The 20,289-nt window shown below is 42.4% G+C and overlaps 1 protein-coding gene across 1 annotated transcript in view; it reads right to left on the reverse strand.

The window, feature by feature from the left end:
- The window catches only part of ABCB7 (ATP binding cassette subfamily B member 7), a 66,317-nt gene that overhangs the window by 18,178 nt on the left and 27,850 nt on the right, over window positions 1-20,289 (reverse strand). The window contains exons 5-12 of the mRNA XM_063141755.1: window positions 10,924-11,056; window positions 8,053-8,321; window positions 6,360-6,448; window positions 6,183-6,270; window positions 4,041-4,215; window positions 2,951-3,108; window positions 1,714-1,877; window positions 1,439-1,568 (exon numbers count right to left, since the gene is read on the reverse strand). Coding sequence (XP_062997825.1) covers window positions 1,439-1,568; window positions 1,714-1,877; window positions 2,951-3,108; window positions 4,041-4,215; window positions 6,183-6,270; window positions 6,360-6,448; window positions 8,053-8,321; window positions 10,924-11,056 — 1,206 coding nt within the window. The remainder of the gene's footprint in view (window positions 1-1,438; window positions 1,569-1,713; window positions 1,878-2,950; window positions 3,109-4,040; window positions 4,216-6,182; window positions 6,271-6,359; window positions 6,449-8,052; window positions 8,322-10,923; window positions 11,057-20,289) is intronic.

Genomic DNA, 20,289 nt, shown 5'->3' on the forward strand with positions numbered 1-20,289 from the left:
GATGTTAACGTTGTGAGTGAAAGACAGAAGGGAGAAGCAAACATCTTGCAAAAGGAAGTCCCACAAAGTCTGGGTGCTTCTCCTGCCTGATCACCTGCCTAATCTCAGGCAGGTGGTGCACCTGGAAACAGGCCTTAATTAATTATCATATATGGGCTGCTTAATATTTGAGATGGCAGTCTATTGAGATACCCTGAGGCTTTACATGTTATACTCCAGCACTTTGAATTACACCCAGAAACAAACTGAAAGCTGGTGCAGCTCTATAAGCACGGGGGGGGCGATATGCTCAGAGCAGCGAGTTCCAGCTAAACACGGGACTGCTGCATTCTGAACCAACAGTAGCTTCCGAAAATGTCTCAAAGGCAGGGTTGTTCAGACAACACGCTAAGCCATGGTTAGGCCACTAACCCCTTTGCAGCAAATGGTTAGTGTGTTTAAACCGTGCGCCTCGTGTGGCGCAGAGCGGTAAAGCAGCAGTTTCTGCAGCTGAAACTCTCCCCACGGCCTGAGTTCGATCCCAGCGGAAGCTGGTTTCAGGCAGCCGGCATAAATCCCTATTAAGTATGAACCTGAGCAGGTCTTAAGATCTTTGGGAAAGAACTTTATCTTTCCCAGAACATCTGAACTGCATTTGGCACTTTTCAGAGGCTGCACCTAGGTGCTGCAACTTGCTTCCTTTGGAGTTTATCCCCCACCCCACCCCGGTGGACTTCCATCAACAGATTAAGACCTTTTTATTTGGTCCGGACTTTGTTCTATCATGCTGATATGTTTTATCTACTGCTTCTGTGTAACTGGTTTGTTTCACTGAGCTACTTGTTGCCTGCTCTTGTTTTATACACTACTCTGCATTTTACAGAATTGATTTATTTTGTATTTTATGCCATTTGCTTTTAGGTGCCTTGGTACCATTGGGTGAAAAAGTGGGATATAAATTGAAGTAATGAAGTATTGCGGGTGTGCATGTGTGACCACCCATGCTTTAAGATCGCCATCAGAGGCCCTTCTTTGAAGCTACTGGAGAGGGGCCCTTTTCAGTGGTAGCAGCTTGGTTTTGAAATGCTCTCCCCAGATAAAGAAAGGTCTTTTGTAGCACCAGGTAAAGACCTTTTCAGTTTTCCAGGCTTTTAAAGCTTTTGTTGACCTGTTCTATTTAGATGCTGCTTTTAGAGAGTTGCTAGTTTACCTTATTGTAATGTTTGGGTTATTTTATTAATGTTTTATTTTATGCTGATAATGCCCTTGAAAAGTAGGGTATGAATCTAAAAATAAATATATGGAACAGGCTCTAAGCACAAGCCCTTGTTCATTTTCAGTCAAACTTGTTTTGATTCTTCCTTCCTTCTGTTATCAAATCATCAAGCGAGATATCTCTAGCTGCAGCATCAGTATTTTAAAACACGTTACGGTTTTCAAAATAAGAGAAGCACAATACCTGAGGTACGACTCCAATAGATGTCCTTAGGCTCTCCAAACTGACATTTTGTATGTTCTGCCCAGAAACATAAATCTCACCCTTCTGAGGTTCATAGAAGCGAAACAATAATCTAACTATTGTGCTTTTCCTTAAAAAAAAAAAAAAAAAGAGAGAGAGACATAAAGTTAGAACTTGGATTACTTGCTTGGCATTTTAAAAATAACTGTTTAAAATCACCATTTAAAAAATGAAATCAATCAATGATGCAGAATTTTGCACATCCGCTTACCCACCCTGACCCACTGCCTCCTACAATGGCCACTTTTCTTCCTGCGGGGACTTCAAAAGACACGCCACTGAGGACTTTCTGCCCCTCAAGGTATTCAAAATGCACGTTATCAAAGACGATGGTAGAAGTCTGAGGTGTGATCTGCAGGGGCGGAGCCAGCGCTTTATCCTATTAAAAGAAGAGTGCGGCTTTACATGCTGCCCAGAAGGTATTATAAAGAGCTTAACGAGCTAAACAATTGATCTAATACAAAATGAGGTGCAGGCAAATGCTGTAGCCTGAAGAAGTTAGAAAACTATCAGTTTCAACCACACAGTTAAGTCTCTGGCTCAGTTCAGACAACACGTTAGTCAACACAGTGTGAAAACTCCACTCTACGGTTGAGTTTCTAGGGGGTACTCCCCACATAACATGTTCTAACTCCACTGCTGTGTGACTGTGGGCTACCGTGTTGAGTGAAAACCATCGTGACGTTGGATTGACAGTTCCAACGCCACCTCTCCTCCCTGGTCCTCCTGATGGTATCCCATCAGCCATTGCTGCAAAAAAACCAATCCTGGTGGCTTTCCTAGACTGGCACTTGCTCCTTTCGCTGCTCTTGTCAGGGAACTCTGTAGCCAGTAGGAAAAGTCAACTCAATGCAATGGAAAATTTCACGGAGCCCACACACAACACGCAACACAATGGTTGTGCAGGAGCTCTCCTCTCCACAGTATGGAGTGTTTCCCCTCCCCCCAAAAAAACCACTGTTGGGTGGAATTTTCCTGCCAGACAACACGTTACTCAACGGTGGTGTAAAAACTCCACCGTGGAGTTCTAAAACCACCGTTGATTAACGTGTTGTCTGAACTGAGCCTCTCTCTCTCCTTCAACCCTCTTCTCTCCCTAATGCTCAAGAATGTCTGTTGTAACAGTCCAGCTTCTAGACAGCGTTTTGCACAATAAATTCTGCATCATTAATTAAAACGATAAAAAAAGACTTCAATGCGAGGTGCACAAAGTGCAAAGATTGCAAATACTGCTTTGACGTTTAAAAAAGGCTTTCAGAAATGCAAGATTAAATAAAGCTTTTGAACTAACCACTCTTACAAAAGCACAACCTGAAGTTCCCCATATACAGCATTCTTTTTTGGGATGAAAATAAATTCTCAGAACGAAGCTAGATTACCACCAAAAGGTGACCCCATTCATTCTAATATATTCTTTAAGGCTTTAAGAAACATTTTACAGGCAATACTCACTTTAATTTTTGTGTCTATACTAAGCAACGTGAACAAGGTATTCATGTCTATGAGCGCCTGTCTTGTCTCTCTGTACACTGTTCCCAGGAAGTTCAGGGGTAAAGAAAGCTGGAACAACAGTCCGTTCACCATTACCAGATCACCAACTGTTAGGTTACCTGAATGACAGAGAAAAGGTAGAGTTTGAGTATTCCCACTTACCACAAGGAAATCTTTCTGGCCATCTGGCCATCTTCTTCAACATAAGTTGCAGCAACTTCAAAACAAGCCTTGATTAATCCAGTTCAACTCTGCACTCAACATCCATTCACAGGTTAAAACTAAAGTCAGACGATTACTCCACTTCAGGTTATTATTATTATTATTATTATAACCCTTCTTGAAGGCAGATATTTGAAAGGAGGAAGTGCGAAAATAAGCAGGTGGTGGAGAAGGGGGAGTTGTGAAGGGAGTCATGAATGGGGTGGGGGTTATCTGAATACTGCCATTGCTCATGAGATCAATTTCTATATGGCAGCAACATAATTTTGTCTTTCCCTCAAGCCAATTTCCACCATGACCAAGAAGCGGGCTGTTCTTCGAAAACATCTTATTCTACACCTCCTTTTTTACCTAATGTTAAGCAGCCATCTGGGTGTCCCACCCACAAGGCTTCCATGGCCAACTGGCAGATTCTGCACCACACCTTTGAGAAACTCTGCAATATGCTACTGATAAAAACTGTTCCAAGATCCAAATATCGTCCTTGAAAATAAATATCCCTGAAGAGAGAACCATCTCTAAAGGGACAGGCAGACATTGTTTGCAACATAAATGCAATTAAAATAGCCAGTTATTAATTTAGACCACTCACTGCCTTTAAGAACTTCCATTTATTTAAGTACGCAAGCAAGACTAGCCACTGTTTTTCTGGTTCCTTAGTTTTATATTGAACAATTTTAATTTGCTTTTTACATCTTCTTTCTTTTACTGTTTATACCTATGTTCACTGCTCCAGAATCTGTTTTAGATATTCAGCGATATATAAATATTGTCAATAAATAATAAAAATAAATAAAACAAAACTATGTTTATTCACATGTGAAGCTACCTGCAAGAATTGCCTTGCTAGCCAATACCATGACACCTGTTAGACCGATACTGAATATAGTACTTTGTCCAAAGTTGAGCAGAGCTAAAGTAGTGGTAGTCTTCAGTGAGGCATTTTCATAATTCTTCAAATAGCCATCATACTGCTGGGCTTCATACTTTTCGTTATTGAAATACTAGCAAACAGGGGGGAAAAACATTGTAAGGAGTCACATCCTTAGGAGTATACTGGGTAAATGATGATTTAGTTGGCACATAATTAGCTGTGCATTCTATGAAGCAACACTATCAGTGAACCATTTGGCCAACAAATCAGCCACAGTATTGGACCTGCCAACCCCAGACACATCACATTTCATGCCCGATTCCGGTTCCTGGTGGTCAACAGCTACTGAGTTACAGCTGCCATTCCCTCCCCGGGATATTTTGTTCTGTCCCAACACTTCCGTTCTAACATTGTTATCCCATCCTTCTTCTTCCAAGGAGCTCAGGGCCTCATACACAGATCTCAGTCCCCCGCAACAAGCCTATGACATAAATTAAGCTAGGAAAGCGTGACTGGCCCAGTGTTACCTTGGAAGCTTCCTGGCTGAATGGGAATTTTAACCCAGGCTGCCTTATTTATCACATTTTTATACTGCCCAATAGCTGAGATTCTCTGGGCAGTCCAACACACTAACCACGACGTCACAATTTCTCCAACATAAGCAGCCTAACAACAGGCTCCTGGAGTAAAATGCAGAATATACCGTATTTCTTTGATTGTAAGACGCCATCGATTGTAAGACGCACGCTAATTTCAGTACCACCAACAGAAAAAAGGCTTTGATTCTAAGAATAATAATCGCACCCGCGATTCTAAGACGCACCCCGTTTTTAGAGATGTTTATATGGGAAAAAAGTGCATCTTAGAATCAAAGAAATACGGTAATATAAAAAAAAATGAAAATCAAAATTGAATATCAGTATTATTAAAATCACATTACTATGTGGTATAAAATAATGCAGTGGCGAGGCAGATGAAGAGGATGGCTTGATTTGGCATAAATAAATATCTAGATAGCGCTGACTTAGGAACAGGGTCATACAACACTGTGTACAGTTTAAGAGGATTTATTTGTACTGAAAAATAGCAAGGAGCTCCATAGGTTGCTCTAAATATTAAGTTCCACATCACATGATCATGTGATCCATCTAAGCACTCATCAAGGCATTTGGGGTGGGGGGAGTACAATATGCACAATGTTTTGCTGAACCACATTTGAGTATGAGCAGTATAGTATGGTTTTCTGAGCTTGTAGATAGGTATTGGACGGGGTTGGATAAATTCCTGGAGAAGGCTATCAATGGCTACTCCTGATGGCTATGTGCTACCTCCAGTATCCGAGGCAGTAAGCCAATGTGCACCAGTTGCTGGGGAACATGGGTGGAAGGGTGCTGTTGCACCATGCCCTGCTTTGTTGGTCCATTGCCGAAAGCCGTTTGGCTTGCGTGAACAGAGTGCTGGACTAGATGGACCCTTGGTCTGATCCAGCAGGGCTCTTCTGATGTTGTTCTTTTTCTTGCATGAATACTGCTGCTTGTACTTTCTCGGTGCAGCAGCGAGATGTAACAAGCCAAGAGATTTTGAGGGCTGGCTAGTGAAGATCACACCAAATCTAGAGCAACTTGCATGAAAGGGGGAGGGAGACTTCTTACTTGTTCACTGGTCTGAGCTCTGTCACCTCTAAGTTTTGGCGTCCATTATGGAGTAACAGTAACTAAGAAAGTATAGCCAAATATGGTAAGCAGAATGAGAATTCAAGGTGGCTTGCACGTCACTTGAAAATCAAATCAAGGGGGACATGATCTCCTTCATATAAGTTAGAAACAGTAAACAGACACAAAAACAATGGTAGGCTCTTCAATTATATTTCCCCAATGAGATACTGCTTTGTTTGAAGAGAATACATAAAGGGGTGTGTGTGTACTTGAACCAAAATATATCCTGAAGAAATACTTAAGCAGGGTTAATTCTGCAAGTCATTATTATGAACAGAAGGAAGCAAATACAAGTTCCTTTTGAGTAAAGAAAAAAAGGCATTAATGGATAAAGTCTATAAGTTAATGAGAATATGAAAAGTTAAAAATGTTAATGGCTCACCTTCACAGTTTCATAATTCAGCAGAGAGTCAATTGCTGCATTACCAGCATCATTATCTGCTTTGTTCATTTCTATCCTAAATTTAGTTCTGCAAGACAAAAGGTATGCATATAGAGTTGCTCTCATTGAAGCTCTACAAAATAGTTAATTCCACTTACTTTGGGGGAAATGCCTTACCTCCATTGTGTAACTCCTATTGTGAACATTGTGTATGTTCCTAATGTCCCCAAGGTTACCAGTGCAAAATGTGTACCACATTTATAATACTGGAAGAGGAAAAAAGAGAACAATATCAGTAAGTTTTTTTTTTGGAGATTTACCATTTCAGTTTTGGTATTGACATAGATGAAACTATCTAGACTATGAAAGGTAAGGGTAGTGATCATCTTCAAGCCAAGTAGAAGTGCAGAGGGATGGCTGAGAGGACGGTGATCAACACAACACTTTGATACCGTGCACATTTGGGGCTTTCCATAGCCCTGTATGTTCTTCAATACGTTCACACAACTAGCACGTGTGAACTGCCCTATTCGTATCAGGGGAGAAAAAAAAGATCTGACACACACAGATAGGCCCTCAATTGAAATAAATGGAAAAGCTGCTTCAGGTGGGCAAACTTCATAGGAACATGGAGTTCCAGACCACAGAAGAGATTGACAAATTGTCACAAGAGTCTGGAAATAATTCCCAGTGATTTCAACTGCATATGGTTATATTTTACAACCATAATTGTTGTGTCAAAGTCGCTCCCCTGTGGCTGCTTGCCATGCTGTAATCTTAATGCATAAAAGGAGGTACTTTCCGTACCAGTACCACTGAAGGCTTTCCAATGATGTAACTAGGGCTATCCACATGATCTCAACATCCATAAGTTATCAGTGAAACATGGGAGTGAACCACTATGGATAGGGGATGGTTTTGCAGCCACAAAGATAATGTATGAATCAGATCTCAGGTGTATTTAGGATCATGGCGCAAGAAAGTCAACGAAACAAATTCTGGGCTGATTCTTGTGTTTCCCTTTACCACCCTTGCTAGCATTTCTTGCATTTTGCATGTGGTAAAGCAGTTGTGAGACACCCCACCAGAAGCTGCAACTCTAATCTGGCACACAATTTCTCAGCATAATCCAACCAAAGTTAAATATCTATAAGCCCCATTGATTTCAACACCAGAGATAAAGGATGAGATTAACTCTGAAATCAATGGAAGACTGAACAAATACTTAACTTTGGGATGGATTGCATTAATGTCATTATGCTCCTATTTTGAGATTTAGCAGCAGAACCTGTGGAGCTATTTGAGAGAAAGTGTGGCTAATTTAAAGGTGAATTATTCTGCATGCATACTTCAAGCATGAGGAATGCTGGCTTGGCTCAGGTGGTATAACATCCTCTGTCCAGATCAGGTGGGGGCCATGGAATGGATTAAGTAACATCTGACCCCGTGTAACCACACTGACAAGTGCCATGAGCTGGCAATGATCTGCAAAGGCTCTCTCTCCCTTCCATTCATTGCTAAGAAGTGTGTGTGTGTGTGTGGTGTGTGTGTGTGTGTGTGTTTACAGTTGGCATGAAGAATGTTGCAGCACATAAACTGGGTCCATGTGTGGTTAAGTTGTAGAAAATATTGCCTTTAAATACTGGCAGATTCTTTTGGAAGCAGTTGTAGGAGCCAAAACTAAAGGTTTGTAGATTTGGAATGGGCACTGGAATCAGTCACGAAGTCCGAGATCTGTATAAAATCAGCAATCTTGTTTACAGTACACAGGCTGCCCTTTCTGTCTAGTCAATATCACATTCAAATGGTCAACTATGTTGCTGCTATAAATAAAATTATAACTGCTGTAATTTTGCTAAGCAACACATACCAAAATTCCGCTAACAAGAGCCACTTCAAACAAAGTGGGCCCCAAATTGAACACTAGAGCACTGAGTACAAAGCTGATGCCTCTTGTCCCTCTGTCAATGGCTTTTGATAATGCTCCAGTCTGCCTACTCAGGTGGAAACTCAAGTCCAGGTTATGCAGGTGGAGGAAGACATTCCTTGCTATCCTTCTGATGGAGCTTTGAGCTACTTTTCCAAATACAGCATTTCTAGCTTCATTAAACAAAGCAGACCCAGCTCGTGAGATGCCATCTGGTGAAAGAAACAGTAAGATGTTATTTTTAAAAACACACACACATGGATGAATCCAGATTTAGTCATACTTAGAACAGACCCATTTTCTCCCTCTCTTGTAACACTAGAACCTGGACTTATCCCATGAAGCTGACCAGTGAGAGATTCAGGGCAGAAGGACTTTTTCACACGCTGCAGAGTTAAACTATTTTCACACTCTGCCTATATGTTTCCGAGCCCAATTCAAGGTGCTGGTTTTAACCTATAAAGCCCTACATGGCTTGGACCACAATACCTGATGGAACACCTCTCCCGACATGAACCTACCCATACACTGCGCTCAACATCTAAGGTCCTGCTCCGAGTGCCTACTCCGAGGGAAGCTCGGAGGATGGCAACAAGGGAGAGGGCCTTTTCAGTGGTGGCCCCCCGACTGTGGAATGATCTTCCCGATGAGGCTCGCCTGGCGCCAACGTTGTTATCTTTTCGGCACCAGGTCAAGACTTTTCTCTTCTCCCAGGCATTTTAAACCGCTGGGAGAGGTAATCCGGAGATGTGGGTTGAAGTGTCATCAATATGCGGATGACACCCAGCTCTACCGCTCCTTTTCATCAAACCCAGGTGAGGCAGTGGCTGTGCTGAATCAGTGCCTGAGCACAGTAAAGGACTGGACGAGGGCCAACAAACTGAGACTCAATCCAGACAAGATGGAGGCACTGTTAGCGGGTGGTTCGCCTGTCTGGCTAGGTGATGTTCACCCTGTTCTGGAAGGGGTTGCACTCCCCCTAAAGGATCAGTTTCATGGTTTCGGGGTGCTCTTGGATCCAGAACTGTCACTTGAGGCACAGGTGAACTCAAGTGGCAAAGAGCACCTTTTATCAGTTTAGGCTTATATACCAACTGCGCCCTTATCTAGACAGAAATAATCTAGTTACAGTTATCCACGCTCTGATAACCTCTCATCTGGATTAGTGCAATGCGTTATACGTGGGGCTGCCTTTGAAAATGGTCTGGAAATGTCAGCTGGTACAAAACAGGGCAGCACAGTTACTAACAGGGACTGGCCAACGAGACCACATCATGCCAGTCCTTTTCCAACTTCACTGGCCGCCAGTCCAGGTCCGGGCCCGATTCAAAGTGCTGGTATTAACATTTAAAGCCCTAAATGGCTTGGGGCCAGGCTATCTGAAGGAACGCCTCCTCCCATATGTACCTGCCTGGACCCTAAGGTCATCCTCAGGGGTCTTTCTCTGTGAGCCCCTGCCAAAGGAAGTGAGGCAGGTGGCTACCAGGAGGAGGGCCTTCTCTACTGTGGTACCTCGGCTGTGGAATGAGCTCCCTAAAGAGGTTCGCCTGGCACCTACACTGTACTCTTTTAGATGCCAGGTGAAGACCTTTTTATTTTCTCAGCATTTTAACAGTCTATCAAATTACTTTTGACTTTGCTGTTTTAAATTTGTATTTTAAATTTGTATTAATTTCTGCATTGCTGCTTGTTTTATCCTGGCTGTGTTTTTGTTTTGTATTTATATTATGCTTTTATACTGTTTGTTTTCTATTTTGAATGGTTCCTATGGTTTTAATTTTTGTAAACCACCCAGAGAGCTTCGACTTTTGGGTGGTATAAAAATGCAATAAAAAAATAAATACACCAGTTAGTGGAGAACACGACCAGGCAAATGGTGTTGCACTCAGGTCCTGCTTGTGGGCTTCCAGTGAGCAGCAGTTTGGCCACTCTGTGAACAGAATGCTGGACTAAAGGGACCCTTGGTCTTATCCGGCATGGCTCTTCTTGTGTTCTTAATGGGACTTAAGTCATGACTAACTTAAGTCTCATTGATTTCAACGGGTCTACTCAAGTATGACTAAATTTGGATCCAACCCACTTATTTTACGGTGCTTTGGTAAGACCTGAACAGGTACACAACATTTATTTTCAATATTTCTCCGCTTTCTCCGCTGTGGCACCCCGGTTGTGGAACGAGCTCCCCAGAGAGGTCCGCCTGGTGCCTACACTGTACTGTTTTCGTCGCCAGCTGAAGACCTTTTTATTCTCTCAATATTTTAACACTTAATTTTAACTTAAATTTAAATCTTACTGTTTTAACTCTGTATTTTAATCTTATATCAATTTTGCTGCGTGGTTTTATCCTGGTTGTGCTTTTTGTACTGTATTTTGTAATTGTGCTTTTAACCTGTTGGTTGTTTTATTGTGGTTTTAATTTTTGTGAACCGCCCAGAGAGCTTTGGCTATTGGGCGGTATAAAAATGTAATAAATAAATAAATAAATAAATAAATATTACTTATTTAGGTTGAAACTTCACATATATTACCAGTTAAGTCATTTTTAAGCTCAGACTTCAACTTTTAACAAGCCCAGAGAGTGAACTGTTTTTACAGTAGATTATTGCTATAGTTATTATTTTAGTCCAAAACTGGTGGTATAACAGAACAACCCCTCCCCACAACATGCTAGAACTGGATGTCAACAAGGTAGAAAAACTCCACAGAATAATATCCATCCCAGATGCTTAGCAGTGAAAGGTCATGTGCGTTAACATTCCAAAACCTTCCCAAAGAAAGTCAGCACCTGTCAACAGATTAAAGAATCACACTTACATCCAATCAGAACAGCTGTTGCCATGGTTGCAACTGTATTTGGTGCATCATTCAGGTTCAGAACATTTCCAGACATCTGGTTGAGGTTGTCTACTGCATATTTAAACATGAAGGGAACCACTATATTCATGGCCTAAAAAACACAAAACACAGCAATTATGCAAGATGTTCTAAAATGTTTATTTATAAAGTATAAATATTTCCCCTGAATTAGCTGCAATTATGATATTTTGCTATTAACTACTTAGCGGGGCGACACTACAGATTTCAGGGATAATGGCCAATGCAGCGAGAGGCCTGCTCTTCCAGAACAGAAGTGCACGCTTCCCACTGGCTCTTCGTAAAAATCAGTTTTCATCTCAGCTAAACAGTTCATTGAGAATGTGCTTCACCTCGTTTTGGAGGCTCATTAAAGCAATGGCAAGATTGGGAGACACAAAGTAGAAAGACGCTACACAGCATATATTTATAGCGTCATTAAGTTATGAAGAGTCATCGGAGGCTGTTCAGAGCATTTCTGCTGGAAATATTTATAGAACAGAATGCAAAAGCCTTTCTGGACAAGTGGGCGTTGGCCAAGAGATGCAGCGGGGTGAACAGCAACCAAGCACCCTTTCCTCATCCTGAAGTGTAAAGAACTGAATCTCATGCAAGGAAACTGGATAGCAGGAAAAAGGAAGACCCCCAAGCTTCCACGATAGATGGTGTGACTGAAGGAGAGTCCGAGTTATAACGACCTGAACAATTTTATTAGTAAATATTTTGCAAAATTGTCTTTCAAGAGGGGGGCAACGGCCTTATGGAAGTTGCTTCCTTAACCCTACAGTTACTTATGGTGATGCAGTGTCAGCCAAAGGCTGCCATGGTCCTGGAACTGCAGGTAAATGTGGGTGGGGAGGAGAGGGAAGCATGGCCATGCTGGTCTCTTTTCGTGGTTGATGATATATCGAAAGCCATCAAGCGGTCCAGGAGATTTAATAGGGCGGTATTTGCCCTGTTCATTTCCCAGCATTCAAAAGTTCTGGATCCATAAATGACAAGGCCCTCGTCCTAGTAAATATTCATTTACTTCAGGAAGGTATTGGAACCTCAAGTAGGGCTTCATTAGCATATCTAATTAAGCCCCTCCCCACTGCTTCTCCTATGACAACTGTGTAGTACCTGCTGTTTGGTATCAACTAAGTCCCCACAACACCACTGTCTACTGCTGAACATCTAGTTCTGCCCTTAGGCACTAACCAATATCAGAATTATGCAAAGTTCCTGAAGATTTCATACACTTGAGATTTTAAGATTGAAAATCACTGCCAGGGGAAAAACAAACAGGTTGTTGGAAAATAACTCCAGACGTTGAGCTCCAAGGAATTGAAGGTGTGTTACGTATTTTCTTAAAGCTTTAAGGAAACATACTGCTCTGGAATCTTAATTTCCAAAAATGCCCCTCAGGTAAAGAAAAACAAAAGTTGGTCAACTCCCTTTGGTGCTACTTGCTTAGAAACTCAATTTTCAGCCATCCTTACATTTTTAATAAGGCATAACACCACTCCATCTGTGTTACATTGTGATGACCATCATTTAGTGGGCATAAAACAGGTTTCCCTGGGAGATGCTATTCAGTAGAAATGAAATTTATTGTAATGCAGATTGCCCTGATTCGCTGCAGATTCCTGTAAGTCCCTCTGCAGCCATTTTACTTTTCAAACACAGGCTACACAGTATGATTTAAGCTACACTTACAATAGCTGTGGTTCTATTTCTAAAGCTAAGAGGTTGTAGCCCCCTTCAAGCATCCATCTCAACCTGCAATTACATTAATTGGCATCACTATGATTTTGGAAGAGAATTCCCTTCCCCTCCAATGTGGCTCTACCTTTAAAAGTGATTAAATGAAATCTGAAACTGGCCTCTCACTCGAAGAGGATGAAAACATGAATCAGAATGAGGCAGTATAATATTACATCCCATTCACAACTGGTTTGTGTTCCCATCCTCCTCCAACCCTCCCCGCTCAAAACAAAAGTGACGGTTCCATTGTATTTTACCCCCTGAGAATGATGGATTAGATACTAAAAGCAGCCCCTTCATGGCTTGGCTCCCAGAGAGCCACTTTAGGCATATCCAGAAAGTCTTGCATGAGCCCAGTAGGATTTCTTTTACACCATTTCTTCTCTGAACAGCACCTCCCCCTCTCCCTATAGAAATTGCTTTTGAAACTCCCCCCTCTGTTTCCTGAGCAGTTTGCCAGGTGACTTGGAGAGTTGCTGCTCAAGAAATACAGACTCAAAGCCTCCTTGGGCGAGCAAAACTAGAGTGAGGTTCTTTGGGCCAACGCTTGCATTAACGATAGCATTTCCAGAATACAGCACTCTCCTAATGCTCAAATATTAGACTCAGAATACTGAAGCTCAAGCTAAGATGATGGCAGAAGTCTGTGTATGCACACGCACACATGCCTATGTAATACTATAATTTAGATTTGTTAATCGCTGATATGGACTGGTATAAGAGGAATCTAAAACTCGACATTTGTACTCTGAGAAGAATGGAGGATAGGGATACTTTGTTGGTAATGCAGACAAAACGCTGCCTTGCCCTGGAGTATTGCAAGACAGAAAAATACAGTACAGTATGCAAGCAGGAAGTCTTGCTGTGCCTGCTGTTGCCGGCTTGTGTCGGGCACTTCAGTGTTTTCCCTGCTAGACTACCTGAACCGAAAAGGAGAGCAGCTCACCCATCTTGCTTCATGCTGCTCGTGGGTGAGCAGATAGGAATGTAAGAAGCTACCTTATAGAGGAGTCCAGCCAAGTATTAGTAACACTGACTGGTAGCGCCTCACCAGGAGCTTCGGTCAGAATTCTCTCCAAACCATACCTGGAGATGCAGGAGACGGAACTCGGACCTTTGGCATGCAAAGGGGGTGCTTCTACCCCTGAGCTGCAGCCCCCCCCCAACCCCCATCATGTGGAAATGGCTGTTAAGTGCTTGCATTGAGCACATTTCAGCATAAAATATCCTCTCCTCCCATCTGTGCCTACCCTGCCCTAAGTTTTATCTATGGGGACTCTTCTCGAGGTGCCCCCTCATTCAGAGGGGTGGCTCCTAGAGAGAGGGCCCTCTCAGTAATGCCCCTCCACCCCCCCCGGAAATTTGCCTGGCACCAACACTGTCCTTTCTGTTTATTTATTTATTAAATTTATATACCACCCCATAGCCAAAGCTCTCTGTTGCCAGTTTAAGATTTATGTTTTCCACCCAGACTTTTTAAACTTTTTCTATTTTAATCTGTATTACATGCCTAGAAATTCAATAGTTTTTTATTATTGCATTCTATTGGGTTGACTTGTTATTGCATGTTTGTTGTCATGTTGCCTTATATATTTGTTGCTGTACGTTTACCATGGCGGTTTTATGTTTTTAGATCTTTGTATCATTGTTGCTTTTTAAGCTGTATGATGCCTTGAGAATCTGTTTTATGGGTATCTTAATTTAAATAAACAAATAATGAATGAATGCTGTTTTAAGAATAGTGTATACCCTGAAGAGTAATTAATGCACACATTCAGGGAAAGCCTGGGATTTTCCTAACAGTAAGAAGCATTACCTGCACAGCAATGACGGGTTCCAAACGAGCCCAGAAACCTCGATACGCATGCAGCTCTCCTCCAGAACAGATACACTTGAGCAATTCATTTCATACAAGTCTTGAATTTCCCTTTCCTGCTCATTCCAACATAGTATATGCACATAAATGCACAATTTTTGTTTTCGCAAATGCGGCTTCTCTTCTGTTTTAGCCCTCATAGGACACAGATAAGTTGGTCTCAATCCAGCAAGTGTTTAGCGCACATGTGGAGAAGCAAGGTTTTGAAAGCCAGTATTTTGTAATAGAGCTAATAAAACCCAATGAACACTTCGATTGTTAATTCATCTGGAGATGTGTGTGTATCTGGGGTGTGTGTGTGTGTGTGTGGCAAGGAAGAGGCAAATGTAAAACCATTTTTATTAGCCTAGATGCATATAACTGTGTGTTAGGGTCCTGCTGAGTTTAAATTTTTGGGTTTTTCAATGCCCATTTTTTTCAGTTTAGAAGTAAAGCATTGAGAAGCCTAAGAATGCCTGGAGATAAGAGGGGTTAGGCAAGCATCTTCACTAAGGTTTTAAAAGCTCAGTGTTTTGAGACTCACTATCCACTTACTATGGATTTGCAAAAGCTCTAAATTTGGGTTAAAAGCAGCTGCGCATATAATTGGCCTGCAGTAATGTTACAATGACAGGCACAAAGGAGTGGCGCAGTGTGGCGCAGCGGCAGATTGGAAGGGAAGAAAACAAGGCTCAAATTCCTATTCGGCTGTGAAGTAAACTGGGCATTTTTTGCTGGACCAGCAACGTTCCCAAAGCTTTTAATTGCGGTTAAGGGATCTGGCTGCAGGACGTCATACTGCCTTGCTACCAGTGCAAGTTGCCCACGGCTAAGATAAATCGGGGCAGGTTATGATTAAGGACAGAACTGACATAAAGGATGGGGGAGGTAAGAGCACACGATCCGAGAATTAAGAAATCAAAAGCGTTACTTTTGTACCAACCCTGGTAATGTAAGAGACTGCTCTGAGCTCCCAGAAAAATGGGCGGATGCAAATGTAATAGCTGTATAATCGGAAGACCAGGAGCAGAGGTCAACAGCTACAGCACAAAATGCTGTCAGATCACTACTACCAGAGACAACAACATTAGTGGCAGGTAGGAAGATGAGCAGCGCTTTCCAGCTTCTTGGGACGTGGCCCTAGCAGTGGCTTTAGGAAAAGGAAGCCAGTGGATTTTTCATTAAAAGACCATCCCCTAAGGGTTCATAAGGCTGACTTGAGCTAAATGAGTTTAGATATTGCATTGACATATCCCCTGCTGATTAGGTAGATAAGAAGTACTCGCGAGGCAAGCATATCATCCATTTTAAAGTTCCCCTGGCGTTCAACATGCACGCTTTGCATTTTCAGCTAGCTCCCCTCCCAAATGTAGAAAATTAACAGTCAGTAGCAACGCAGATACTGCGGAAGATGAGCCTGACTCATAAATAATGGATGCTCAGACCATGAGCAAAAGGCCAAAAGACGGCAAACGTGACAGGAGGTGACAGCAGCTTCTATCAAACAGGTGAATTCAATCCAGCTACTATGGAGATATATGGCTTGATCCACAACCCAGCAGAACTGAACGGCTTAAGCCAATTTAGGCCACCAATGTTATCTCCACGCAATTGCAAGTGCTTCAGGTGGAAATATACCGTAGACAGGCTATTATTGCCAGCAATATGGCCATGGTTTTTGGAACAGGGAAGTTTATAAACAATGCTTAGCTCAGACTACCCCCAACCTCGTGCTCTCCCAGTGTTTTGGCACTGCGATTCCTATAATCCTTGGCCATTGGCCATGCTGGATGTGGCTGATAGGAGTTGTAGTCCCAAGCTCCAGGAGGCTGTCTAAAAATTACATTTCTTCGTATCCCCTAGTTTGTAGTAACTGCACATTACTATGCAAAGCACCAAGCAACTGATGAAATAAACTTCACTTACTCACACCATCTACCCTACTGCATCCATTGCGCTGTTTACTCAAACGAAGGTGTTTTTTCCTTGTTCAAAATCATTGAACACCAGTGCCTGAATACATAGTAATATTTTAATTTTAAACATTTAATAGATAGCCTCTAAATCCTCCCTGATGAAATAGCTCCTTTATATCCTTCCCAACCCTAAGACAAGACAGCCATCTCTGGTACTAGTGCACCAGCTCCATTCCTGCTGTTGCTGCTCTGACGAAGGTTGCTTTAAAGAAGAAGACAGGATGTTATGTCTACACACCAGCACTGGAATACATAGTGCTACTTCAATTAAAGTAGCAGAAATTGACAGGAACCCCCTCCCCAACCCAAACCAGTTTGGAGAAGCCTCTTCATTGCAGAGATGATAAACTGATAATCCCCCCACCCCCACCCCACACACAACCCCTCTCCATAATGGTGGAGAGAGGGGGCAGTCAAGGTAATGCAGAGGGGTGATGGGCAGTAAAGAAGAGATGTATCATCACACACACTCGCCAACCATGTAAAAAAGTACAGCTGTAAACCAGATGAGACAAGTAGCACTAGTCAGTTCTCATTGCATCTGAAATTCTCTGCTGCTACTGCAATGGAAAAATGCTAAAAATGGCTATGCTATAAACCAGCACTTTTAAAGAAAAAGGTAGCAGCAAAATGACAACCGGAATGCAATGAGAGGAAAGAAAGTTGCTTCGATTCTCACAGGAGTAGCTTCCTCCCATAAACCTGCAACAGCATCCAATGTAATTCGAGATGCCAAGCCTCAGCTGAATGAGGTATTCGAGCTGCTCCTTGTTCCTATTTTTCAAGTGAGATACTTTGGGCTATTACAAAAATTCAGAACATTTACAACTGAGACCTACAACAAAATGTTGCAGTGTTCCTGTTCACGGCATCCATTCCATTCCCCATCCCCCCTGGTTTTCAGTCTGCTCCCTCCTGCAATCATCACTCCATGCTCAATGAACATGGCCATTCTTCACTGTATTATTTTTTGGTGGCTTCCCAACACTGAGGTTCCCCCCACCGTCCACAAAAGGTATTTTGTACTTCTGCAATATTTGGGGTTTTTCCAAGCCTGCTGGTAACTTCCCTCTCGGGTGTGGATGGTGCTGTTTTGACTATGTAAGAACCAACACTGAGTCTTCCCTAACTTGGTGCCCTCCAGATATTTTGGACTACAGCTCCCAGCATTTCTGACCATTGACCATGCTGGCTAGGGCTGGTGGGAATTGGTGAAAAACATACGGAGGGCACCAAGTTGGGAAATACTGGTATATGTCGCTCCAAATGACAGCCCAGATAGATGCGACAGCCAGGAGTGCCTACTATCAGCTTCGGCTGATACCAGCTGCGCCCCTTCCTAGAGTTGGAAGACCAAAAGATGGTAGTGCACACACTGGTAACCTCGAGGCTCGACTTCTGTAATGCGCTCTACATGGGGCTACCTCTGTTCCTAGTCCGGAAACTTCAATTAGTCCAAAATATCGCAGCCAGGCTGGTCACTGGTACACCTAGGGGTGACCACATTACACCAGTTTTAAAATCTCTTCACTGGCTGCTGATTAGTTTCCGGGCAAAATACAAAGTGTTGGTTATTATCTTTAAAGCCCTACATAGTTTGGATCCAGGCTACCTGCGGGATCGCCTTCTCCCATTCAATCCGCCCCGCACACTCAGGTCCTCTGGGAAGAATCCACTTCAGCTAGCAAAAACTAGATTAACAACTGTTACCCAGAGGACCTTCTCTTCCGCTGCTCCCAGACTGTGGAATGGCCTGCCGGGGGAGATTCGTCAACTTGACAGTCTTTTAGAATTTAAAAAAGCAATAAAGACTGATCTATTCTGGCAGGCCTATCCAGTGGAATTTTAGAATGTTTTCAGGATGTTTTAATCATGTAGGGTATGTTTTAATCCATTCATATCATTTTTTATACTGTTTGTTTTATACTTTGAATTGTTTTAGTTTTTGTGAACCGCCCAGGGAGCTTCGGCTATTGGGCAGTATAAAAATGCAATAAATAATAATAATAATAATAATAATAATAATAATAATAATAATAAATGATTGAATGCCAATCAGAGCCATGCAGAATAGAGACAAAGTGTTTACAGTCTATGTGAGGGGCAAAAGGGGGCAGGAAAAGGCTGAGCAGAGGGCAGGGGGGATATATAGCCTAGCCAACTTTCACACTATGGGGGACACATAAAAAGAGAGGATGGTTCAAAAATTATTTGCATAGAAATTATAACATTTGGTGCAGAGAACACATGGCAGATGCTTGCTGCTATGCTGAGCAGAATTTGGCCTGGGACAGAATCCAAAGAACTATATATGCATTGCCCACCTTCCCTAAACGCAACCTGTTAAATCACTCTTGAAATGCTTTCCAAAGCAGTTTGTGATACAAGAGAGATAAAGGGGGTTAGACAGACAATGTACACACGTACTTTATAAACCCATGAAGATCTAAATCCATTTCAACCCAGGGGAGAACACCCCTCTTGGTTGGGTTGGCCTGCAGTGGCTTTTGTTGCCATTGAAAATGGTCTTCTTCTGGGTTGGTTGCTTAGTACGGCATCTGGAGATAGTGTGCTGTCCTTCCAGGAGGAGTGATCTCAGAAGGAGACTAGAGTTTATTGTTCACCTTTATCATTGAGTTATGGTGTCCCTCAAAGAGCCATCTTGTCACCTATACTGTTTACCATTTACATGAAGCTGCTGGAAGAATCTAGCTGGATGCTGAGGTAGCAACCGTGGCCAGCAGAGGTTTTGCTGAACTTACACTGGTGTGCCAGTTACATCAGTTCTAGAAAGGACAGATCTGGCCATGGTGACAGCTCCATCTAGACTCTACTACTGCATGGGGCTGCCTCTGAACAGGGCTGCCTCTGAACAGGGCCCAGAAATTTTAGCTGGTACAGAATATAGCAGCTAGAGCAAAGCCAGTTCTTGGGAGAGCCCCACTCCTTTATTGTAATAATTGTACTGGCTTCTGGCCTCTCTTCAGCTATACTTTAAAGGTTATCACTTTTTAAAGCCCCAAACAGCTCAGAACTGGAATATCTAACAGTATTTCATGTTTCCACCTGTTCAATATGATCTACTAAAAAGTCTCTTCTCCATATTCCATTGGTAGATTATGTAGAGAGTCTTCTCTGTGGCCATGCCTAGGCTGAAGAGCCCCCTATGTAGGTAGGTTTGTCTTTTGCCCTCTCTGATGGGTCTTCTGCTGTATTGAAGAGGGGGGAAAAACTCTTTCCCCACAGTAGGCTGAGGCCTGCTGAACTGGTTGTTCTGCTGATCTGCTGGAGAATGATTTTTTGTTTATTTTATCTGCTACACTCTTGTCTTATCTTAACTGAGTACATTGCTTTTAAATCGGAAGACAAGGCATAAAAAATTAATATTAAATAACAACACCGTTAAAAAAAAACACCCCATATTGAGCTAGCAGGAACCCCTAACATGAGCCAAAGCAGCTTTTTAGATCTTGACTATAATATCCAACTGGGAACTGCAAGAAGCTATACTAGCAGACAAGCAATCATCAAGCCAAAGACAGTGAGAACTAAAACGTTGCCTCTTCCACTTCTGTTCAGCTAAAATAAAGTGGTCTCTTTTTATCATCTCTATGCCTTCTCCTTGCAGCCTCCTCCCTGTTTTCTTAACAACGTGAATCTGCTGAACGTAGATAAGAGAATGTTTGGTTCAACCTGGTTTAGCACTGAAGATTATTTCTCACCAACACAGACTTTTTCCTCCAGTAAAAT

The sequence above is a fragment of the Elgaria multicarinata genome, chromosome 15 (assembly GCF_023053635.1).
Source record: "Elgaria multicarinata webbii isolate HBS135686 ecotype San Diego chromosome 15, rElgMul1.1.pri, whole genome shotgun sequence".
NCBI lineage: Eukaryota > Metazoa > Chordata > Lepidosauria > Squamata > Anguidae > Elgaria > Elgaria multicarinata.